At 36.1% G+C, this 27415-nt stretch overlaps 1 protein-coding gene across 1 annotated transcript in view; it reads left to right on the top strand.

Moving 5' to 3' along the window:
• The first annotated feature begins 11033 nt into the window (after positions 1-11033).
• Positions 11034-27415, top strand: part of LOC111512553 (tubulin alpha-1B chain) — a 55150-nt gene continuing 38768 nt past the window's right edge. The window contains exon 1 of the mRNA XM_074185483.1: positions 11034-11194. Coding sequence (XP_074041584.1) covers positions 11192-11194 — 3 coding nt within the window. The 5' untranslated portion in view covers positions 11034-11191. The remainder of the gene's footprint in view (positions 11195-27415) is intronic.

The raw sequence follows: 27415 nt of genomic DNA, 5'->3' as shown, positions 1-27415 counted from the left end.
GCCAAAAGTTATTCGCTGTTCTGCTCGATCAAATAACATTGAGCAGAAAATAACTTTTGTTAGAAATAGCCCAATCTGGAATACAATTAGTGCCAACAAAAACATCTACTATCAAAGGTTGACAATATGTAGAGCATCTGCGATTCTGGTACAAGCAATAGAAAACAGCTATATGTAAATATTTTAAGTTCTGCGATGCAAATAATGTCAAATTCATTCAAATTATGGTCAAATGCGCCTAAACAATGAAGCAACGATCATATAATTAGAAGAAGAATAAATAATTCGAATCACTTTGATAATCGATTTTATATCTCAAATTATTATGATAATCGAATTATCGATAATTTTGTATTCAAACAAACAAAAGTTGCCCTGTTTTATATTTCTTATGAATAAAATTTCAATGCAACTTTTTGTTCATTAAATTCTATCCACACCTCTTCAGTTTTTTCATAAATAGCCACTATCAAAAATTCTGTTTCTGTGTATCACAACAATGTATTTCCCGACGTTTCTCTTCGTGAAAGCATCATCAGAGTCAGGTCATATTCCTCATTAGAAATGTCTCACAAAAGTAGAGACCAATATTCTCAGTATCAAAAATTCGAAAATATATCCAAATATCTCTTGGAAATTTGCAGGTAGATGGGTATGCATTTCTTCAAGTTTCAAGAGATATAATTTTTGTTTAGAAACCAATTATCATCACAAATTCTATCATGTATTAAGATATGTGTTTCTCGAAATTTTTATTTCAAACACAAACTTCGGTCACTGAAATTTTTTCTGCAATGAGTCCAAATTTTCTGTTGCTATCGCTCTAATAAACTGAAAGAAATCGACATAAAAAATGTATAATGTACTGTTCCACTGTTTCTCATTATCAGTGTCACCCACGGTATTTCGGTGAATGTTCAAATTCCAATAGAAATCAAAAGTGAAAACTATCAAGGAGGGATACATACGTATAAAGAAATAAATATTTCGAAATAAATTTCGAAACATTAACATCTGTCGAAAAACAACTACTTGCGTGGTATTAGCCAGGGAAGTAGTTGTTTTTTGACAGAGGTTTACCACACCCTACTGTGTAGGTAGTTGGGAGAGATTAATATTTCGAAATATTTATTTCCTTAAATGTTCAAATTGTTGTTCTTGAGAACAAAGGATACCTGAAGTGTCATACTTTTTGAGTATGAAACCTACAAAAATTTGTAAGCCCGTAGGCTTGTGCGAAATAGGCCCAAGTAATTGTATAGGACATTACTACCTGCAATATTATATATTATGATGGCAGTAGAAAGAATCATTGTTCGTTGTTTTAAATAATGGATTCAACAGGTGTTCTTTTTTTATTTTTATTATTTCTTTCGAAACGATAAAATAATAAAAAATTGAAGGATAGGCCACCAGAACAGTTTCATAGTGATGAAATTATTTTTTCAAACAGCGCTATTCTGACAGCCTTGAAAGTAACATCTAGGTGTCATCATTCTTAGATCATACTTCATTCCCAGGGCCTTGTTATGCATCATTCTCACAATTGAAACGATGGAATTAAATATTTAAACATGATTGTGATTGAATATTAAAAATTTGCATGAATGCCTCTACAGAAATTAACAGGTTTAATTTGATGTTATGATTATAACCATGACTAGACCCTAACCGTACTGATATGTACTCAAATGAATATATAAATCAAATAAAACACCAATACAATGAAATCATATTGTTTCGCTATACAGTAGCTTCTTCAGGCGTATCTATATACAGGAGAAGTTATGATACGCCTGAAGAAATAGCGAAATACATGTTGCATTTTTGTGAAACTATATAGTAGGAATCTCACAATGAAATGTTTCTTGAATACGTTATGGATTTTCATCAAGTATCGGCTGATTCTATTACATATCTGTTCATATATTTGAACACCGTGTCTTTATAATAATAATAATAATAATCTTTATTGGTTTCAAAGACCTAAAAGGCATAAAACAAGCCAAAAGAAATTTGAACATAGATTAGGCAAACAATACATGTACTTTAAAATGCTATAAGGAGCAAAGATAGTTCACTACGAAGATAAGAACTCGTCCATTGTATAATACGAGTTATCCAGTAAGTATGTTTTCAGCGTTTTTCTGAATCTGAAGTAAGATACCTCCTGATCGATTTTTGTCAATAGGTGGTTGATGAAAACCCTAATTCCATTGGAAATAGGGCCATACAGGTATATATTTAATTGTTTTTGGGGTGTGTAAAGATAATGAGTGAATCTTGTTGCGTAATTATGGATATCATATTATGATAGGGAATTTTGTTTCTGTTTCTATGTATATATAACAGGAAACTTCCAATATAATGCTGAAAAGTGGGAGTATATTCAGTTTTTTAAAAAGAGGTTTGCATGATTCTCTCTGATTTTTATTTAACATTGCAAGTATTTTTTTTTGTACTAGGAATACTTTTTGTGCTGAAGACGACATGCCCCATAACAAAATTCCATTTGATAGTCGGGATTGTATTCCCGCAAAATAATAATTTCTTAGAACATTTATATCAATCACTCTCTGAAGACATCTGATCTGGTAAAGCTTACTGTTCAATTTTTTTATTGTTTCACTAATGTGAGATTCCCAATCAAGTGTATCACTCATAGTTACACCTAGAAATTTAATGGTGTGACACTTCTCTAGAGTCGTTTCCCCTAAATGAATCTCTATATTTTCAGCCGTTCTCTGTTTTGTGTGGTAAATAATAAATGTCTTGCTAGCATTGATATAAAGACTGTTAATGGAGAACCACAGAATGATTTTTTCCATGAGATCATTGCAAGCTTGTTGATTGAGATCGTGAGATTTTTGTGATACTAATATGGAGAGATCATCAGCGTATAACGTTAATTTAAAATATGAGAGGTATTTTACAATGTCTACTAAGTAGATTGAAAATAGAGCTGGAGCAAGAATACTCCCCTGAGGAACTCTAACTTCCACCAGGTGCAAGATGAGAGTGGTGAATTGTGTTTTGACCGCTATTCTCATTGCAAGATATTTGTACATACTGATTTCCATTTTTGAGAAAAGATTCAAACCAGCTAAAAGCAGATCCCCTGATACCATAACACCAAAGCTTGTCAAGTAGTCGATCGTGTGGACACAATCATTGAGAATGTGTATATATGTATCTGTGGTTGCCGTAGATGTAGATTTAGATTTTCTGAATTCATGCTGTTCTTCTGGAATAATTCTGAACCTTGCAATGAATGAGTTTAGCCTCTCTAGCACACAATATTCAAAAAGTTTGGAAAACACTGGTGTGGGTGATATGGGTCTTCATTATAATATGGGTGATTCATTATATTTTTTTCTGACAAAAACATTGGTTGCTGGACAGAAAGCTCTACTTCGAGCAAACTCTGCTTGCTTCTTATACTTTGCATATTTGCATATAAAATGAAGTTTACATTCGTTTCGTTACTATCGTCAATATTTTTGCTTTTGGTATCTATGAAAAATTCATGCTATTCCTTTGAGCATCCATATACTGCCTATAGCGCCTGAAGTCATATCTCCTGAAACCTACTCCTCTGGGCCAAAATTTTGGTGTATATAATTTTTCTTTGTGGGAGAAGTCAGCCCCAACCACGAAAAATTTCAGTTGGTTTGAATCTGTTTGCAGCTCTTGAACTGTGACATCACTATTTTCTTCCCCTTCTGGTTCCTCCGGGTGAAGCTTTTTCGATATGAACTTTTTTATTTGGGTGTCGTTTACGTTTCTGCTTACTCTGTATAGATATAACCATACTTTCGGATTTGCCCCTGTAAAGTCGGTTTTATCTTCACTGATGCCAATTTATTCAGTTGGATTTCCTGATTTTCTATTTATGTTGTTATGGCGTCGACTGTTTCTACTCTTAGGACGTACAAAACTTTTTCCATCATCAAGTTTACCCTTGATAGATGATTTCATTCATCAAACTTGTTCTAGTTCGATCTTACTAGGCATCCCTGTTAGTTCAGGTTTTTGCGGTAAATCATGTTTGTTTACAATTCCTTGGACAGCTGGGGATTACTTTCAAAAAAAAGTTCTTGTTGAAATTTCGCATTATTCAGGTAATAAAAATTGATTTTATTTCAGAATTGATATTTTGACCTTATATCGATGCATTCACCTGAGAATATTTTAGGAAATAATCTTTACGAATACCACTCAACAGATAAATGTCCATTTATCCAAAAACGTATTCAAAAAACACGTTATTGTGAGATTTTCACTAAACAATTTAAAAAAAAAACGTTTTCGCGTGTTATAAAACTGTTTAGTGAAAATCTCTCAATAAAGTGTTTTTTGAATACGTTAGTTATAGATTTTCATCAAGTATCGGTCAATTCCATCATATATCTTAACGAAAACTTTGCTATCTAGCAATACCAATCGAGTAACCAGCTAAATAGCAAAGTTTTCGTTAAACATTGAAAAATATCGATATTTTTTGAGGTCCTGCGGTATTACTTTCGATAAAATTAAGTGTTGAAAACCCACGCAAATTCTGCTTCCACATACAAGAACTGAAAAACTCTTCTCGACACGTGTTTCTGCAACGTGTATTGGCGTCAAAATAGACATTGTCTACAAGGAATCCTGTCCGATGAGGATGGTTCAAACAGATGGCACAACCAATACATGGTTGTGCCCTGAACTGGAACACCTCAAGAAGACAGCGAGAACGACCTTTAACAAAGCGAAACATACAAGATTCGATGAGGACTGGTGTATATATCCAGCCAACCTCAGAGAGTTCAAAAAAGTCTACAGACAAAAACAAAGAGGAGCCTGAAGAGCCTACTGTGGGGCAGTCGAAGATTTTCCACTAGCTTCTAGACTACAGAAGGAATCCTGACGAGGGAAAATGACGACAAAGCCGCCAACCTCCGAAAGAGTGCTGAGATTCTTATGGAAACTCACTTCCCAGGTTCTGTGTTTTCTGGAACCACGAACTGGACGGAAGTACCAACAGCACCCTCACAATACGACTGACAATCTGTTAGTGCAGTAATTGACGAGGACAAAATAAGATGGGCCATATCGGGCTTTCCCCCCTTCAAGTCGCCAGGACCTGACGGTATGAGACCATCCCTACTTCAATTGGGACTGGATATTCTTATGCCGCGCCTGGTTGGAATATTCAGAGCCTCTCTAGCTCTGAGGTATATTACCAGTAAGTGGTGAGAAGTACGAGTAGTATTCATACCCAAACCAGGTAGGATGGACTACACCTTACTGAAAGCATCCCGACCAATTAGTCTCACATCGTTCTTTTTGAAAACTATGGAGAGGCTATGTGAGCAGTACATAAGAGATAAAGTACTAGTTTACAATCCACTGCATCCAAATCAGCATAAATATACCCCGGGAAGGTGTACTGATTCGGCCTCTCATCATGTGGTTGGCAGAATCGAGAGATCATTAGACAACAAAGAATCCACCCTGGGTATATTTATAGATATCGAGGGGGCGTTTAATAAAACAACCTTTCCAACAATTACTCAGCAACTACACTCCAGGAATGTACCCCTGGCAGTAGGAGAATGGATACTCAAGATGCTCTCTAGTAGAGCAATAAGTATCAATGTAGTATCAATGAAGACTTGTCATGAGGGGATGTCCACAGGAAGGGGTCTTATCATCCCTTCTCTGGAACATATTTCTGGATACCCTGATTAATCACCTCAACAATAATGGATTCTACACAATTGCATATGCAGATGATATAGTTATCTTGCAGACCGGCAAATTTGTGAACACACTGTGCGATAGAGCACAGGATGGGCTCAAATTGATAGAAACATGGTGTAAGGAAAACACTCACTGTCGATCAATCCCAAGAAGACTGAGATGGTCCTTTTCACCAGGAAAAGAAGTTTCTCGGGCCTAAAACCTCCCGAAATCTTCAAAAGCAAACTAAACTTCCCTGAAGAGGTGAAATACCTTGGTAATATCCTCGACAGGAAGCTAGCATGTAACTCTCACCTACAGAGTAGAGAAAAAAAGCATATATGGCTTATGAGCAATGTTGGAGGACAGTGGGACGCGCATGGGGTCTTTCATCTCGTGTGGTCACCTGGATCTACACTGCAATAATAAGATCTATGTTAACATACGGATTCGCATGGTGACTGAAAGTTCTATAAGCAACGGCCATCCAAAAATTATTTCAAATACAGCGACTGGCTTGTTAAAACATCACAGGAGCGTTAAGGAAGTTGCGTTAATGTCCATATTACGATTGTGTACGTATGGTGTAAACCTCGAAGTAGGAGTGGATCAATTATTGAGGCTGAGCCTATGGCGAAAAGCGCTACCTGCGCAACATCTGCTGCAGGCAACCAGTGAAGCAATTGAACCCAGGTTTTTGTTCAATAAACCCTACAAAATACAAATAAAACAGAACATAGAGTCAGATGCTACAAATGCAATACGCATATTTACAGACAGCTCAAAAACCAAAGAAGGCTCATGATGTGGAGTGTATTCCAGATCACTAAGCCTAAGGATTAAGTAGGGAATGGGAAAAATACCAGCGTGGTCCAAACAGAACTGGCTGGTATCTCAATTGCCACAAAAGAAATAACCAGGAAAGAAATTTCTGGCAAAAACATAACAATCTGCACTGATAGCAGACAAGCCCTATTAGCCTTGAACAGACAACGTGTTACCTCAGGGCTAGTACTAGAGTACCGCCAAGATTCAGCCAAAGCCTCTGTAGATAATAATATTATCCTGAGGTGGGTTTAAAGGCACGACAGGAGTAAAGGAAATCGCATTGCCGACTCTTTGGCCAAGGAAGCGGCTGGACTAAGAATTTTAGGACCCAGTGTTACCTACAACCCGATGACTTCGACACTTGCGTAACTAGCCAAACATCACATCCATGCTCAGTCCCTAAAGAGACGGGATGAAATCAAAGGATGCAATCTTGCCAGGATCATCCTGGGCGACCCTGGGAAGCTGGCGCCGAAGAAATGTTTGGCGATGACCAGGAAAAATCTACGCTTGACAGTAGGATTTCTGACTGGCCACTGTCAACCAAGGAAACACCTCCACAATATGAGGCTAGTGAACACACCTCTATGCAGGATGTGCGAACCAGCGCCCAATCTAGGGGGGGGGGGCAAACCGGGAAATTGCCCGGGGCGGCAAAAATAGGTTAAAATTATACCATCTATGGAATAACGCATGGGTGAAAGGCGGCAAATATTATTTTGCCCGGTGCGGCGAAATAGCTGGATCGGGCGTTGGTGCGAACAGGAACAATAAGAGAATGTATGTTCGGTGAGTCTTGGCCTACACCTGCCGATATAAAGGAGATGTCTCCCAGAGACTTGTCCTGGAAAGGACAGGATGGACGATGACCTAGGAGGACAACTCCTTGGGAGGATGTACAATGGGTCACATGTGGCCTAAGTGCTGTGGGCCTACACTCACCCTCCCTACTCTACAGATACAGAAGGGGGGGGGGGGGTAGACCACGGACACGTGTTTCTGGCTATTGGCCTCATCAGGGCAGTGTTGCCAAGTGCAAAGATGGGCAACACTTGTTTGCCGAAAATAGGAAACAACACATACGCACGAAGCAACCACACATTTGCGTTTCCAGTCAGAAGACACAGAATTCCCAGGCTACATCTACGTGGTGATGTTAGATGTAGACTGGGAGTTCTGAAACTGTGAGACACTAACATCAAAGGTAAGCTTTTACTATGACTTAACAAAATCAGAGGTGTTTTCTGGCGTTTAATAGTATTCGAGCGTGTATTAGTGACGTCATTAATAATAAGTTTCGCCAGAATGGAATGATTCAATTCGTGTCAGATGTCAGATTCGAAAATAAAAACGTTTCCATTTTCTCTAACCTAATTTAGAATTGGATTTGTGCATTCAATAATATCCCAACTTTATTTTGTACATCCTTACAGCGTATTTGATAAAGCGTTTTCAGAACTTTAGAAACTATAACGACCATAATTAAGCAGAAACTGACAACTGATGTAATGTAATGTAATGTCAAATTCCCTTTCAAAACCTAGCTCACGCTAGTTTTGAATCATCATGAGGCGTTTTCTGGCGCTCATGTATTCAAAAATTATTCGTCTGTGATTCAAATACATTCATCCTGGCGTTGAAACGACGAAGTCACATCAACTATGATTTGAAACGTATTCATCATGATTCAAAACTATCGTGAGGTTGGTTTTGAAACGGAATTTGACATTACGTTACGTTACTTGTCAGTTTCTGATTTATTTTGATCGTAATAGTTAATAAAAATAAAGCTGGAAAATTATTACTTGCACAAATACGATTATAATTGGGTTAGAGAAAATTGAAAAGTTTGTTTTTATTATTGAATTTGACATCTGACACAAATTGAATCATTCCATTCTGGCGAATCTTACTATCAATGACGTAACTACGAATCGTTTTTATTACACCCTTGAATACGAATAAACGCCAGAAAACACCTATGAATACGTTTCAAATCATAGTTTATGTGACTTCATCGTTTAAACGCCAGAATGAATGTATTTCAATCACAGACGAATGCGTTTTGAATACATGAGTGCCAGAAAATGTCTCAGATTATAGAACGTAGAGTGATATGAAATGTGTGTGCTAAACTGAGACATAACGTCAATCTCGTATATTTTTAGTGATATAGATTTATGGATCGTCGCCTCGGGGCGCTTTTTTCAAATTTAATTCCTATTAGAAATGTTCTGTCAAAGATTGGAAGTTAATAAATCTCTCTTACTTTTTGGTTCTGTTGCAGTCCAGCACACATACTTCATAGAGCTCTATATTAGTCTACTGTAAAATTTATTCACATAACCATGAAAATAGCATAGCTATGGCGATATATTCGAATCGGGTTGAAAAATAAGCCTTAAAGTATAAATGAAATTCTAATTTTTGAATATTATGCATTTCATTTTTTGCTGTTCGTGAAAATGTATATCATATAATATTTTTCACTGACGAATAAAAAACGTCAAATTAACGACATTCAATTCATGTCTTCAATAATTGTTTTTTATGACATTATCAATTGGTAATTTTATGGTGCTTGACGTCACCAACGAAAAATCACCATTTGTGCACGTAACATTAACGTCGTCGTGTTTCCTGAGATGTATTATAATACATAGCTGAATTTGTTATTACCAGTGGCTACAAAAATCTATGAAAAAACTGGAGTGCCGTATTTAAAAAAATTAGGCAGTGCCCTAGCACTGTTTATTGGTACTGACCAACCTCGAATTGACTTGATGAACTTCACTAAATTTTTACTAGTCTGATTTTTAAATATGTTATTAAGGTAACTATTACAAAGTTATATTTCATAAGTCAGACAAATTGTAGTGACCAAACATCCCCTAAACACAAACATTATTCAGCCGAGAGAATAAGCGCGATACGCATGCTATACGCTGCTATACCCATGCAGACACCGGAAATAACAAAAGATACATTAATTCAACAAAAGTTTACGAGTACTTGGGACCATCTTGAAAAATTTGCCAGGATTTCATGCATTGACTGGATGTGACTTTAATCCCGCCTTTTTTGCGAAAGATAAACAAATACCATTCGATACATTGATGAAGAAACATGAATATCAGCAAACTTTTATGCAATTTGGAAATCCAGAATTGTTTAGCGATGAGCATATACAAAAAGATATTTTCAATAAAAGTACAAAAATTTATCTGCAAAATTCAAAGTGTTCCTGGCATACTCGACGTTGATGCTGCCCGGCTTCAGCTGTTTCTAAATAATTACAGAGTATCTAATATTACCTAACAAAGAACTCATTAACAAAAAATTAAAACATTTTGATGTTAGCAGTTCACCACCATGCAAATCTGAGTTATTTCAACAATTCTTCTGAGCTAATTAGGTACAATGCTAGCATATGGAACAATGCAAATCAAAAGCAACCTACCATTTCAACTCCTGAAAACAATAGGTTGACTTTAGATAAAACCAGTATCATTTCCATCAGTTTAATGGCAACCTATTACCAGGAGACGTTAGTGAATTTCTTCAAGAATCAGTTACTGTACTTTGACATCAAGTTTTAAAAAGTTTATATTTGCCTTTTTATTTTTTCTGATTTTATTATCTATAAGAAGAAGCTGCCAGCAACGACAACAAAGCTGATGATGATGAGGATGATGACTCGACTGAGAAGCATTCGCATAGTGATCTCGCGCTAATTCTTTCGGCTGAATAATTTTTGTGTCTAGAGAATGTTTGATCACTACAATTCGTCGGAATAATCAAATATAACTTTATGATAGTTGCCTTAATAACATATCTGACAATCAGACATGTAAAAATAAGTAAAGTTCATTTACTTTTTGTGAAGCTTCAAAGCATCTGACGAAAGTTTTGGTCCATGGAAAGTGTCTGACACTTATGATACTATATCAGAATAATATTCTACAAAACATTCATAAAAATCAGCCATATACATTCAAACTAATTTTTATTTTTAGTTACCTTTCTTACCTGGTACCTGCCCAGGTGACACAAGGCGATTATCAAAGCACGTAGCTATTCAAAGAACATGAGACGCTACTGAGAACCTACGGTTTTATCTATATGAAAAAAAGTTATGTCTGATCGCTCTGCGACATTGGACTATATTTAATATGGATAAATGAAGGTTTGCAATGTGCGATACTGACAAGAAGGTGTCATTCCACGAGTTTTCAAAGTGGTAGAGAGAAGCGCCAAATTTTGAATTTAGATTAGTGATCAGCGGACAAAATTATGTGAATTCAATAAAATACTTTTTTGAAACTATCCGTTGAAACAATAATAACCATTGAAGATGTTGATGAAATTTCAAATTGGGGCTACCAATCAAAAATCCCATACGATGCGGATTTTACTGTTATTATTGTATATGAGAATTATTATTAAGTTGTTGGTATCAACCTTTATAGAATAGGTATCTTTCAGTTACTATAGTGAAAATTCAAATCAACTCATTTTTTGACAGAACGATGACAATAAAATTTCAGTTATAGCAATTTATAGAACTAAAAGATTAAGTTATAAATTAAAGTGTTGTGAATCATTTTTCAATCAAATAAATTCTAGTAACCCGACCACAATGGTGAGTACTCGCTCTAAACATATTTTAGCTAATTATAAAAAATATCACCGCTACCTAACATTAACGTATATCACGGTGATATTTTTTTGTCTTTCATAAAGTTTCTGGGAACTTTACCTATATACCATCATTCTTTGTTTACATTAGATGACATTCTTTTTCCATAGGCCATCATTTCTCCAACTTTTCCACTATTTAAAATATCACTGTGTATTGATGAGTATTTCGTATTTTCCTTGGATAACAGGGTATGTCTTGATAAATAAAAAATTTATATTATAAATGAGAATTGAATATAATTCCTTTTTCTGAAATTTTTATCAAATTTCCTCTAAAATCTCATAAAATCACAGATGCTTACTGCTCAGTGCTAATTTAAAAAATTTAAAATTCAATGTATGGTAGTGCAATGAAATTGTTGAATTGACCAAAATAATGTTAAGAATATTAAGAGTTATTAGCAACTATATGATGTATTAGTTTTTTCTCTTCTCTATCATTGTTATGATAGTAAATAAGTATGTTTATAATTATTTTCTTATACTCACTGTATAATTTTTGGGAGGGGTGGAAGATAGCCTTCGGTTAACCCTTCCTTTTATGTACAAATGTATTTTTATGCATAATTATGCAATATTATTATTATTATTAATCAAGTATTGTCTTCAACGTGCTCGTAAATTTGATTGTTTTCCATTTTGATAAAATTTTCCATAATGGCATATTTTCTTAGGGTACTTTTGTGATACCTACATATAAAGTAACCCGAGAAACATATTTTCATGCATATATTATACAGTTGAAAACTTTTTTGTTATTGAAAAATTCTGCCTCATTCCAAATCTAGATAACACACATAAATTTTTTTTTAATATTGTTTAAATTTAATTTTTCAAAGTGATACAAATTATGAAATTATGAAACAACAACAGAAATTAATTGGCGCTCCGGGACGAATTGATTGATTCCAGTGGAGCATTTGCTTTTACAGATGCAGGGAAGCCCGAAAAAACCTGCAGCACCACACATCTGAAAATCTTGATCTGCCAATATCCTCTCTCTCATAGAGTAGAATGTAGGGTATCTCCAGAGGCTTCAATAAACTCAAGATATGGCCAGAATATTTAGTGACACGACTATCGTCAAACTTAAACCATTCCGTTTCGTCTTAGACCAATGCGTAATAATGATCAGATTAATCTATTTGCAAACTTCATACGAGTTTGGTGCTTCCATCAGAGGTTGAGTCATGTTTGAAGATCATCAGTGTTATTATTAGATTGGGCTAGTGCCTCAGCTATACTTGTTGTCTTATAATAGTCAGTTAATTTGGCGCATATTTGGCCATACAGTTGATCATCACCCGTTAAAAGTTCTATTTTCAGATGATTTAACAATAAGTTTCAAGGACTGGTTATTATCAGTCACATTCTGAAACGCTAGTTGAAGTTAGTAGGAGATTTGAGCCGGTTCTAAGCCTCCCCCCACCACTATGACGTATTAATTGCTTTTTTATTGGTTGTTGTTTGGTGAAGTCAAGGTGATGTGACCTTGAAGGGTGTGGTGTATGGATCGTTCAGAAATTTTTTCCCGGTTCTAATCCTCCCCCCACCAATATGACGTGTTATTTGCTTTTTTTTGTTGTGCAGTGAAGTCAAGGCGTTGTGACCTTGAAGTGTCTGGTGCATGGATCGTTCAGATTTTTTTTTCATATGAGATTTTGTGTGTGTATGTGTGTGTGTGTGTAAGAGAATGCACGGTACAGGGTTTCATCATGTGCTTGTTTGTCTATGTACAAACATACGTCTGCATACTTCGAAGATCCTCCAAGTAATGAATGCTCCATCGGTGTGAGGGCACCAAGTTAGTAGTGGAGTGACGTCACAGCAATAACCGTTCAACGGCTAGAGAGCGACATGTTCACTCCACGACGTGTGGCAGAGTAATGCGTATTCATCGGTCTGCTCTCACCTCCCTCGATGTAGTGAAGGATGTGACGTAACGCATCGCCCCAGACTCGCCATCAATGGTGACACGCAGGCGGGCGAGGACTGTGCTAACGTCTGTCCTCTCCGAGAGCGCAACGACAATTGCTTGTTCGTATCGCTCTCGAAGCAGTGAATGATGTGACGTAACGCATCACCCTACCCTCGCTATTGATGGTGACACGCAGGCGGGCGAGGACCGTGCAAACGTCTGCCCTCTCCGAGAGCGCAACGACCACTGCTTGCTCGTGCCGGCAACTGTTATCGCATCAAATTGGGAGATGGGCTTGGCTGTGACGTCAGGCATCTCTAGTGGATAGCAACTAGCAATGTGAACCTTTCGCGGTTTCATGGTGGGGGTGACTCGCACTGTTTAATATAAAAGAAATGCCTGGCACACTATGAAATCAGTAGACGAATATATCTGCAGCAGTTAGCAATTGGTAGAGTGTTATTCAGTTCGTAATAGAAGGAAGACGGTGAGTGTATTTGTCTGTTGGAAATTGTTTATATTTTCATATATATTATCATCATGTCCGTTTCAAAAGTAGACTTGAATAAAATTAATAATTTGATTGTACAGGAGGTTGAAATACTAGAGCAAAAGGCCTTATCATCATTGCCAATTGATGAAGTGTACATAATTAAAAATATGTCAACTTATTCTACACGATTTGGTAAATCAATTTTATTAACTTTGCAAGATGTGAGCAATGATAAATTATTTAAAACATGGCTACCAAAACGTATTTCGTTGCAATTCAGTGATGACGAAATATCTTGTATCAACTCATCAGGTGGTAAATATACGATGGTGTATTTAGGACAGAGCCAACAAAGTTTTGCTGGCATGAAAACGCGATCTCTAGTTAAATTCAATATAATTGAATAATAATTGTAATAATTTATAGCGAATTTCTTTAGGTCATAGCTTACAAAGTTTTTTGGTGTGAAAACGCTAACTCTAGTCAAATTCAATATGATTGAATAATAATAGTAATTATAATGAATTTCTTATTGTTTTATTGATATTCATATATTAGATGATAATTATATGGAAATATAAACATTACTAACTTAGTTGAATACACCCACTTTGTAACTACAAGTAAAATGGGAATGTGAGTATTATATCACTGAAAAATTGGAGGTTGCTTATTGTTTTTTTTATTCGATTTCAGTTCCACCATTTAAAGATGTGGATGCAGTACGCAAGTCAAGATTGGGTCGATGTTGTAGATCTCAAATCATCGGTTCAACATTTGTCGTCTAAATTGAAGGTGTTGGGTGATGGAGCCGAACATGCAAGCAATTATGATATGAGTGTATGCTATGATGAAAAACAAATCGAATTATGCCTTCGTGATGCTGAGAAGTATTGGAGTGGTGCAGAAGTTTGTAACAAATTTTTGGATAATGAATTGGAATTGTGGCAACTTTGTGAGGTTATGATTGAACTGAACCTAAGAAGATTCCTGTATAGCCTCCAACCATACTTGCCAGAATGGATTATTCATCACTTTGAATTGAATGATGAAAATCGAGAGGAAATTGAAGATGGTCGCGAAAATGATGATTATGAGGAAGAAGTTATTTTAGATAGTCTGTATGTTCCTGTAAATCATAAATAATGTCAAATAAAAAACTTTGTATTATTTTCATGTTTTATTTATTTAAATCTCATGAAATACAATAGAAAATGATTACAAAACAATAAATATGATATAAAATACAATACATGATATAAGTCAGTTACAAATAAAAAAAGATCATAAAACAGTATATGATAGAGTGAAAAAAAAGTGTCAATATCTGCTATGAACTGAACCATCCAATGCATTGTATGTTAAAACTGTATCATGCAAAATTAATGCATATACTTTAGTGTTGTCTGGAAACTTGGTCTTCCTCGTCTCAAACTCAATCTTTATATCAATAGTTGATGATTTTGTTGCATTCGGTTGATGGGAACAATCGATGACGAATAGTGGATTATCTCTAAATTGCCCAATGTCCATCAGAGGTTCACTCATATCTTTATCATAATAACTTCGCTGGAAACTCTCAAAAGCATAATAAGCAGGAGCATCAAGTTTTTTATCGAAATTCAAATTCCAACGCTCATATGGATAAACTTCAGAATTCAAGTATACTCGAATACTATTGATATCAGCAGTTGTGAATTTTGTAATATCCTGTGTTCTATCTTCAGATGTGGTAGTACTTTGGAATGCGATGATGACAAAACGAGGAGTTTCCAATGCATTAGTTGTTTTGATGGCCCATATGTCTGAAGAAGTCCCACGTAATGATGGTAGTTCATAGAGGTCCCACATACGATATGCCAACTTGATTTTGGCATTCAGACCGCTTTTGTTTATTCTACTCAAAAGTTTGAGCTTGTGTTTATCATCTGGTACAATATGTCTTATTTTCCATTCGATTTTATTTATTTCCAAATCAGCATCAACCTCACCTAAATACGAGTTTTTGAATGATCGGGCGATAATCAAAATCAATTCCTGTTTGGCATTCAAGATACTTTTGTTGTAATCTTCAGCAAAACCCATCAAATATTTCAGTGGTAGTTTTCCACTAAAAACATGACTGTTTGTATCCAAGATATCTTGCTTCAATTGTGAAAGTCCCCAACCAGATGTCAATAATGTGTTAGCATGAGATTGTCCAAATGATATCATGGTTTTCATTGTAGATGTTATCCCAGGTTTTCTAACAACAGCCACTTGTTCACCACCCATTTCATAACGAATTTCGTCAAAGAGAAATGCAATTGCATTATTCGAGAGATAGCATGTTTTCGCTACATCTTTGGGGGTGAATTTACTTTCTATGTAAATGAAGCTGTCGGCAATATCTGGTATAACATCTTGATTATTGATTGCAATTCTGATTTCATCCGAATTCCTGAATAGCGGTGATCCATAGGGCTTATATGTATGCTCATGTAAACTTATGAGAGAATGATCGAGCACTGGTTCATTGAATATATTCAACTTTTCACTGTTTGTTTCGAGCACCATTGTTATTTTCCTACTTTCAATCCAATTGATTTCAAAAATTTAAGATCACTCACAGACAGAGCGTTATGTGCTAACTGTTTAGCATACACTTGTGTAATGAGCTTCTTTTTATGCACACTTTTCTTTTTATGCACACCTTTCTTTTTGATAGTGCAACTCGTTTGGGATTGTTCAATGCGATTTTGTCTATTGTAAATGAAACCCATAACAACAGTTATTCGATTTTCTTCAATTCCAAAATAATGAAAATCTCTTCTTCACTTCCAAAATCGATAAGGTTATTTTTTTCATCCAAAATACGCACTGTAATGTTGTGAATCAATTGACGACCTTCTGGACTGACAGGCATATATATAATACTGTGTGGTTCTTTAGTAAGATTGTAGCCAGGTTCAACATCGATATCGAATGAGAAAAGAATGTGAGATTCTTCACCATTTATATATGAACCAGATATTATATTGCAATCTAAGCGGATAAGTATCACAGTTGTAATGTTTATTGGTAATGATGATTCATGTATCTGATTTGGTGGAAATATTCCATGAGCGAACCCCATCATTTCTGCTATAGAATTTGGATGTGTCAGATCAATTTCATATTTGGATCGCATTTCACATTTGAATGTATTATTATTGGCGTGTAGATAGAAAATATCATCTGCAACGACATCATTTGGTTTTTTATCATGAAACAATCTGAACATGATATGTTTCTGTATGACGGCATTGATCTCTTCTATTTCGTAAGCACCACATGGAATTTCAATTGTCAACTTTTGGGGTATCGATGAGTTGTCATTACTGATTCTAAAACTAACTAAGTTATTAGCTTCAGTTATATTATTGATTGTATTGCATCCATAGAATCCCAAAAGTCCTAATCCATAACGACTGTTCCTATCCAATTCAATTGGTGGAAAAAAATCCGCACTCAAGACACTTGTCCCGACAACTTGTAGCTCGAACTTTCGTGACATGACTGATGAATATTTTGAAACACATTTCAATTTATTATTGTACACAGCAACAGCACATTTGAGACAATTTACACTTTTTGGAAGGTGTTGTATTGTAATAAGTATCATTTTTATTGATACCAATATTCACATCCTCTATATTACAAATACAACACATAGATTTTCGAGGTATAGGACCATCATTAACATCCGAATCTGAATTTTGATCGTGGTGGTGCTCATAACAATATCTATGTTTCATTATATCGATGTCATCTTGCAGATGCTTAGGCAACTTTTCCCAAACATATGCAATCTCATGTGCAACACATGCAAGTATCACTTCCTTAGGCATATTTGCAAGCATTACTTTATCCATTTTTTTCAAGGTACCATATTTTGAAAACATTCTAAGTGAAAACCCCATTCCCTTGATAGCCTCCCGATCCAGTTTTGGTGTTGAATCCATTTTCATTTGGAAAATTATTTAGAGAGAAACTGCAAGCACAAGTGACCACAGAGAACTGTATTAAATTTCTGTTGTCGATCATAGTTATATTTGATTTTTACATTCGAACATTTTCGAAAGAATCGAGTCAATTCCAATGGTGGGGGTAGATCTCCAAAACTATCGAAATATGTGACTTCTTTCCCACATTTTTTATATGCCACCCAATGTGTTCCTGGTCCACTTATTCCATCTAAATTAACAATAGCTGTCTCGTTTTGTTTTGGACCTGAAGATGGTAATCTATCACGCATAAAAACACCACGAAAATGTGGAATTTTCATTTTTTGTGCATAATAACTGAGATCGAGATCAGTAAGAGGCCTCTGAGGTAGGGGTTCAATCAGTTTTTTGTTTTGTTTGTGGCTTTGTATGGTTTTAAATATAGTCCTAAACCTTTACGGTATGGTTTGAGATATATTCCACTTCCGCGTTTGCCTAATGCTACAGCCTCCATGGTTTTATTGTGACGATTGGCTTCCATTAAAGCCGCTCTGCTGGCTTTTGCCGAATTCACGGCCTTGGTAATACCAGCAGCGGCTCCCGCCAAACTTCCTAGTGCGGATAGTCCAGCAAAAATTGGTATCAATGGTAAAAGTCCACCGATCTTGGGAACAGGAATTATGCGTGGTGTGCGGATTTTCTTCTTTCCACCGGCAGCTTTAAGGTATTTACGTGCCGCCTGCAATGCCACAGTGATAGCTTTTTTGCTATTATTCGTCACAAATTGATTTCCACCAGCTTTCTTCAATACATTTCGCACTTTATGGACTATCCCAGCACCAAATGCAACTTTTTTAATTTTATTTTTCTTCGATTGTTTCCTCTTACATTTTTTCTTATTGGTACTACAACCCATGCCCATATGTCTTTTCGCTTTCATAATGTTGGTGACAAGTAATGCAGCTGCTCTTTCCCCAATACTCGCGTCCTTCGATTTAACCCTATCCCAAGCGCTGTATTCAAGTTCTTTGTCGGCTAAATGTCTTGCTGCAAGATCGGATGGATGCTTAGAATATTGAATATCGTGTTTTTTGCATTCAATATCTAATTTATTGATTCCAGGGTCGTTACGAGCTAAACGTTGTTTCAATTTTGTACCCGGTCCACAGTATTGATAACCTCCGGGTAGATGTAATTCGAAAGGAAGTTTGTTTATTAAATCATTAACAAAACCACAACCTCTTTTAATTTTACGATCACTTTCAATACGTCCGTATCGTTTGATGGTACACATTGAAATGAATAAGCTAATAACATTTATATAGTCTCCAACCACGGCACGATGCGCATTGTAAAACAGAAAGAAAAGTTTGCTGTAGATAATCTAGATGAGAAATTTGGGTGTGGATTGAATGGACAAAGAGTATTCAGACATGGTCCACTACTTCCATCATCAGTTCGAGGACTCATTATAGGACCTTCAAATTGTGGAAAGACGAATGCAATGATATCACTATTAACACATCCACAAGGATTGAGATTTAGAAATGTGTATCTCCATTCGAAATCACTCAATCAACCTAAATATCAGTACTTGCGAAGTGTTTTGGAACCTATAAAAGAATTAGGTTTTTATACATTCAGCAATAATGCAGAAATAGTGGAACCCTCCGACGCTAAGCCTAATTCTGTTTTCATTTTCGATGATGTGATATGTGAAAAGCAAGATATTATTAGATCATATTTCTGTATGGGACGTCATAAGGATGTTGATTGTTTTTATCTAGCACAGACATATTCACGGGTACCCAAACAGTTAGTGCGTGACAATACCAATTTCATTATAATGTTCAAACAAGATGAGACGAATTTACATCACATTTATTCAGATCATGTTTCACCCGATGTAACATTCAAACAATTCCAATTGATGTGTGTTAAATGCTGGGAGGATCAATATGGATTTCTAGTAATTGATAAGGATAGAAAAATAGATGAAGGTAGATATCGCAAAGGATTCGATAGTTTTATATACCCATGATCTTGTTTTTGAAACTTATTCGATCACTGAATATTGTAGAGGTCACTTCATCAACGAATTGAGCTATAATTTAAAAAGGGCATTATGAATACAAAAAACGATTCTGAACATAAAAACAATGAAATGAATTTGAAACGTCAACTAGTAGAGACAACAGAAGCTGTCAGACAGAAATTCAACTCTATCAAGAATGATAATATTGAAAATCGTTCGACACTTGAAAGATTGTATGAGCCCATAATGAAACCATTGAATGTTTCATCATCAAACGCTACTTCTAAATCAGCAGTGTTATCACCAAATCGTGGATCTGTTCAATCTACTTCAAATTATCCCATGAGTACTCCAATAGGAAGAAAACAATCTTTTGATGGTGTATCATCTGTGAATAGTGACACGAGCACACTTCAAGACGATATGAGAACAATTCTATTCGAAACACCATCATCGTCCCACATCGATTCCTCGGATCCTGACATCTCACCTGTTATGAATGAAAGTGGTGAAGATGTTTTGATGAAACATTTGAATAATGTAAAATCTAGAAATCCAGCATATGATGGAACATTTGGCGTACGTATGGATCCAATTACACAAAAGCTGAAAATGGGAAGTCTAGTGGTACATTTCAAAGATGGAAACATTTCATTTTGGGATGCTAATAAAGTGAAAAAATATGAATGCGCAGGTAGTCCAGAATTATATGATATGATCTTTTTGAAGAATCCACAAGATGTTGATAATGAAGAAACTCGTCAAGTATATTCCAAAATATTGAAAATAACGAATGCTCCATATAAACAATATCATCTGAAGAATGGTTTTAAAAATACAAATTATAAAAAATTTCGTGAAGTTATCAAACCACTATTAGACTCACGACAATATCCAATAAGGAGTAGAAGTAAAATTGGTGGAGCAATCAAACGAGTGAAAATGGAGAAAACATATAATTCTAAGCCTGCGAATTATGTGTACTGGAATTCACCGAAAGAGTTAGTTGCTCGCCTACGACTATTGGTAGCTTCAAAGTCAGCTGGACATACCGGACATGATAATGAAATAATTTCAATAATTGAAGAATTACGTGAAGAAGGTATAATATATTAATATATATCCACAAGTAATGATCACTGTCACATCATCATTCAATGCAGTAACATTATCACTTTTTTTCTCTTTAATCATATTGAAATAGAATGACTAATGAAGTAAGTGATATCAAACGACAAGTTGTTAATGAATTACATAGACCTGCAAGACGTAATTTTCGTAGAAGAATAACTACCATCAAAGGTTTTGCAGATCTATGGCAAATAGATCTAGCTGAACTACAACCTTATGCAAAAAGTAATGAAGGATACAGATATATACTTGTAGTAATTGATTGTTACTCAAAATATCTATGGACTGTGCCAGTTAAAGATAAAACAGGTAGTACAATAACTAATGCAATGAAATATGTACTGAAGAAAGCCAAATTTTCCCCTAAACATATACAAAGCGATCAAGGGAAAGAATTTTTTAATAGAAGCTTCTCATCTCTCATGCGAGAATATAATATCAATCATTATTCAACATTCAGCACAAAGAAGGCAGCTATAGCAGAAAGAGTGATTCGTACAATAAAGGCATGGCTCTACAAGGAATTTTTGATGAGAGGTCACCACGAATGGCTTGATATTCTTCCAATTATAACTAGTAGATATAATAATAAAGTTCATCGTACAATAGGTATGGCACCCATCAATGTTGATTCAACAACAAAATTGAAATTCAAGGGTATCAATGGAATTGGAGGAAGACAAAGTAAACCCAAATTCCAATTGAATGATATTGTACGTATAGGTAAATACAAAAATATTTTTGAAAAGTCTTACACTGCGAATTTTACCACGGAGCTATTCAAGATTGTTAAAATTAATAAAACCATCCCAACGACTTATAATCTTGAAGATATGAATGAAAAGCCGATTAGAGGATGATTTTACGAAGAAGAGTTATTACGAACCGAGAATCCTGACGTATATCTGATTGAGAAGGTGTTGAAGAGAAGAAAAAATAAAGTATATGTAAAGTGGTTAGGTCTTTCTAGCGAACAAAATTCTTGGATTGATGAATCAAATATGGTTTAAATGTATCTAATAGTGACTTTTATGAATAAAGTAATATTAAAGTTCATTATTGTTTTCATTTCAATTATAAGTATGTGAATTGAAAAATATTGCAGCGGTAAACATTGCCCCAGCCATTCGCAATGTTCTGTGTATACCAAACCAAATTAATTGTATACTCCATTCCCGCTTATATTTTTCAACTCACGATATTGAAAACACATTATCATTCCCAAAACTAATCGCCGTCACTTTGAAATGCAGTATCCAACTCTTTTTGCCAATTATCTCTCACTGATAATGCCGTCTCATAAAGCTTAGTCGACTCCTCAAGCTCAGCCTGAGCTTGCATTCTCGAACGTTGATGGAATTGCTTATCTTTACCAATTTTTGAACGGAGTTCATCAGCATCTTTAGACATTCTAGCCAATTCAACCTTCGCTAATGCAATCTTGGCATCTAATGCTTCAAGAGTTTCATTATTAGCATTAATAGCTCGCTCACTCTTTTCAAGTTCAGCAATAGTCATCTGTGCCTTTACAAGACGGTATTTTGCTTTCCTTTTCATTTCCCCAAACCGATGGAGGGGACTGAAAGAAGATAGCGGTTCAGCTTTCAAATCACTCTTCATTTCTTTAGGAGTACCTTTTGGCTTCCTCTTCGATCTGTCACTTTTCGTTGCAGGTTTTTTCTGTCGCACAACACTTTTGGATTCTTTCTTTTCTTTAAAGTCAGTGACAATCGATGAAGATGCCTTAGTAACCTTCCTCTTGATTGTTCTAGATTTCTTATCAACACCAAGAGGAAGGGTAGATGAAGAGTGTTTGAGTGATGATAATTGCGAAACGATCGGATTTTCAATAATAATTTGCTCATTTGGTTCTGGCACATCTGCAAAGTTAACGAAGTCGTTAATATCAAAATCATTTATCGAATCTTGACTGGATAAATGTAATACTGGAATATTTTCAAAATCAGTCTGATCGATATCAACAAGTGGTGAACCATCTTCAGCAATCAATAGCGGCATAGAGCTCATGATTATTAAGGTCTGAGGAATGATATGTGATAGCAATAGAATGTGGATAGGAAAGGTGATGATGTTACTGAGACCTCACCATTTATAGAAGAAAATAAACTAGCGCATGCGCTCTTTCATCAACTGGCACATGCGCTCTCTCACTAAACTATTCACGCATGTAACAATCTTTGTCATTTAAGAGGAAAACTTTGTGTTGCATGCATGTATTTTTAAATGTTAGAAAATAATACAAATAAATTCAAAATATTTATATATTTATTAATAATAGAGGACAATAACGATAATAAAAAATATAAAATGAAAAATGTTGATATGTCTCTGTGGATGTGGAACGTTCTTTGACTCTATTCCTCAATAGTTGTTGCTCGTGCGTCAAACACCAACATTGAAAAAAATGGATTCTCCTATTGGGGTAGAGTTGACCAACCTTCTCACACAGATCCCAAGTACTTCTACATGCATTGCATACATGATTCCAACAATTCATGGAATATGTATCACAACGCAAACAACGTTGCAGTGGAGTTGGAACGGCAGCACAGGTACCACAAATATTTCTACAGATACCTATATTGTTAAATATTATAGATTCGGAACACTTCAGACACTGTAACTGTTGTTGACGATAATCCGATTTTGTTCGCTTCGGTGGATGAGAAGGAGGCGATAGTTGAATCCGCAACACGCAATCACTACACATACCAGTACATGGATTGATTGAATCCTTAGGTCTACTTATTTGACAAAAGTAGCACACAATAGCCCCTGCAATCATCATTGGGTAGACACACACTTTTGGTTTTTCATTCCACTCTTTTGGAAACGGCATTTTACTAATTCGATTAGAAATATTAAGAGATGACTTACAGAAACTCTGAATGCTCTCTCCTACACCTACGATCTCTATTTATACAAATCAACATCATGTGAAAGTATAGTGGGATAACTTCTCCTACTATTCCACTCTAAACGAGTCAAGTGGGAGTCGCATCACCTCCTATATAAGTCGACTTGCAAACCTAGAGTTCATTCATTCATTCTCTACAACTGTGAGCAAACAACAACAAGATGAATTCTGCAAAAATAAATGCTGCATTAAATAGAATATCTGCTGTTGATGAAAACGATTGGATAGACGAATCAGATGATGAGGATGTCAATGTTCCGCTAGAGGAAGTGATAGTTGAAGCAGAAGATATTGGAGTCGATGAAGATGAGATAGACGAAGTTGAAAACGAGGCCAACCAAAGCGACGAAGATGATGACGTGATGGAGTTTGAGAGGGTCATGGATGAAGAAGGAGATGATGAAGGGATAGAAGCTGACACAACTGAAGGCGATGGTGCTTTGAGGATCGGTATGCGAACGCTCAATGTCAGTGAGACACTGGAAGATCCCTTGGATTTGTATTGTGCAATGGATGCATACGTATTGATCAGCACAATAGATGGAGAGAACAAAAAACTATGTTGGTGCTGCTTTCGGTTTTATTCGCATAGAAACAATAATGGAGGGTGGTATGCCCATGTCAACACCCACAACACTGTCTCAATTATGGAAATGGGACAGAATTGGTGTGAAGCTTGCGAGAGGCCACTAACAAACTTCACCCGAGTATCTACATGTATTATATGTAATAATGTCCAACCTGTGGCACAATAACCGTGGACCTACTGGTCAAAAAAAACAACAGCCCTTTTCAGGGCTACATTATTCACACAAACAGTAGTTAGTTGTATTAGTATTCATAGATTATATGACAAATGAATACTTTGACTAATAAAAGTCTAAGTAATTTGTTAGTCTTTGAATATCTATACATTATATGACAAATAAATTACTACTTTGACTGAACAGTCGAAATTTAGAATTTGATTGTCATTGAATATCTATGCGTATGATGAGTACTACTTTAAATGAAAGTTGAAGTTGGCATTTTGTCAATCATTGTATGCATATAATGATGAATACTTTCACATACATATATTTCGTTTGAGATTATAATGTTAACATAATGTTAACAATGGTATGAATCTGTTTCTGTTTGAAAGTATAATGGTAGCTCTGAAAAGAGCTATTTTTTTTTATTGTTTCAGTCTTTAATTGTAGCCCTGAAAAGGGCTGTTATTTTTTTATTAATCCATGCAATTATATGGACTAACGCTCCTCATCATCAGAAACAATAATTATGGTATCGTCATCTGAATCAGATGACATACTAATGATATCATTCTCATAGTCATCTGAATCAGATGATATACTCATGATGTCGTCGTCGTCATAATCATCTGAATCAGATGATATACTAATCACATCATCCGCATTGTTATCGTCAACAGCATCTATGTCGTCCTGAATACCTTGTTCCACTCGTTCTGCGAAATCATCAGGAAGATCATAGATTCGCTGCAGAAATTGAGCGAAGATTGTACTCAAATGATCAGACGTTGAATCTATTTCATGTACTTGGATGGGTCCTGTACTCGACATTGTGGAAGAATGATATAGAACTGGGATTGTTGCTATATTTATATTGGAAGAAATGAAACGGAGGGGGTGAAGTGTAAATGTAGAACAGTGTTTGAGATTCGAAAACATCAAGAATGAAACTCTGAGCGATTATTAGGAGAAATTCTCAGTGATTATTATGAAAAAAAAAACTAATAAGAGGGAGAGGAAGGGAGAGGAAGGGAGGAAGACACTGCCCCAGCCTCGCAGTGCCTCGTGTACACCAACCAAAAAGTGTGTACTCCGTGGAAGGAAAGGATGGACGAGTAGATGATTATATGTCATCATCGGAATTGAGGACATCATCATCGATCAGGATTGGGGATGGCGGAGGACTATCCTCGATGAGGATAGGGGATGGTGGAGGACGTCTAACGTCAAGCTCGTCATCAGCATCGTCGCCAGAGTCGTCGTCGTCATCATCATCTGTGGTGTCTCCAGGTGGTGGGTCACCCCATTCGTCATCCCATTGGTAGGGATCCGGATAATCCCCGTCCGATAGGTCAGCTTCATCACTCCCAGTGACATGCTGAACCTGCACCCTATAGTCATGATTCATGAATTCGAAGGGAATGTCATGAGGTGCCGTTGTGGAGTCCACGAATCCTTCCTGTATAGATGCATAGTAAGGCATTTGAGGCACCGGGACACTATAGGGCTCAGTAGTTGAATCAGGTTCCATCTCGATGCTAGCTGATCAACTGAATATTTCATCTGATGATTCCTACTTTTATACTTTTGAGAGGGAGTGGGAGAGGAGTGGGACATTGAGTAGGGGTAAATTGCAGTGTGACATAAGACATATTCAATGAGTAGGGGTAAATTGCAAAGTGACATAAGACATATTCAATGAAAGAGATACTTGAATGGATAAAATACAAATGAAATATACTTGTCGATTTCACTATGAAACATGTCTATTTTTTATTTTTCAAATTTTCTTCACATGAAATTATTTACAAGTGATTAGAGAACACAAAAATTGATGTGAGGTATTTGTCTAGAAGAACTTGGAATTGAAATAAAAAAAAAATAATAATAAGAGGAAGTGAAGAAAAATGCTCCAACCATCGGATTGTTCAATGTGTACCAAACCAAAACAATGTACACCCTTTATTTCACTTTTTTTTTTTTATTTTATTTTTTTTGGTTCCTAAAATTACAAATATAAACTTAAAACTTCCATAATTAAATATTCCTAACTAACCTAAAACTAATATTATATTTACACTTTATCTACGAAAAAAGTGTCCATAATTGTCACTAATTTTTTGTACAGCTCTATCGAAGAGGTCTCTGCTTTACACCTTTCCTGCAGAGATGCATAATTCCGATGTATTTCGGCCATTTCTTTTTGGAGTTCCCTAAGTCGGGTATCCATTTCAGCCATTTGCCGGTTCATGGTAACCAACGCGGCCTCGCTAGATCGGGAAGCTCGTTCTGCTTCCTTACATCTCTGCAGAAAAACACTCAACTTTTCACTAACCTCTTCGATAGGTTGTGGCACCAACACCTCAGGATCCGCCGGTGTCGCTGGCAGCGGTGGTAGTCGCGTCACCAACGGAGACAATATCACCAACTCCGGAGAAGGAATCCTCGGAGTTTCCACCACACCACCACCACCAGCTGCTGCTGGTGGTGGTGGTGTGGAGGCCCTCTTACTAGAGGTCGACCAACTACCTGCATAAGGATTTGTCCCATTGCAAGTATCTCGGTACTTAGAAATAGGACCAACCTTCGCTGCAGGTCGTTGGCAAACCTTCTTTACAGGCCTGACTTCCTCCTCCTCCTCGAATAAGTCAGGGCTAGCAGATCTGCACCTAACTCGCGAACGCGAAGTGGTTGCCTGGTCACCCAACACCGCTCCCGAAGATGCTGGCTCCTCCTGGTCAGCGGACACCGGCAGAATAGACGCCACAGCATTATTCACCTCCTGTGTATTGGTTGCCATTCTGAAAAAGAAGAAATAATACAAAGTTAGTTGATATAAAAAATAACATTCTTAATTTACTTACTCAAATATCAAGTTGGTCGTTGGAAGGTACTGCCTTGTTGTGGAGTGGACTGCTCTCGATGAGATG

Source organism: Leptinotarsa decemlineata, unplaced genomic scaffold (assembly GCF_025532065.1).
Source record: "Leptinotarsa decemlineata unplaced genomic scaffold, Ldec_3_MD MMD2_P_RNA_scaffold_2, whole genome shotgun sequence".
Taxonomy (NCBI): domain Eukaryota; kingdom Metazoa; phylum Arthropoda; class Insecta; order Coleoptera; family Chrysomelidae; genus Leptinotarsa; species Leptinotarsa decemlineata.
This window is presented reverse-complemented; position numbering and strand designations above follow the sequence as displayed.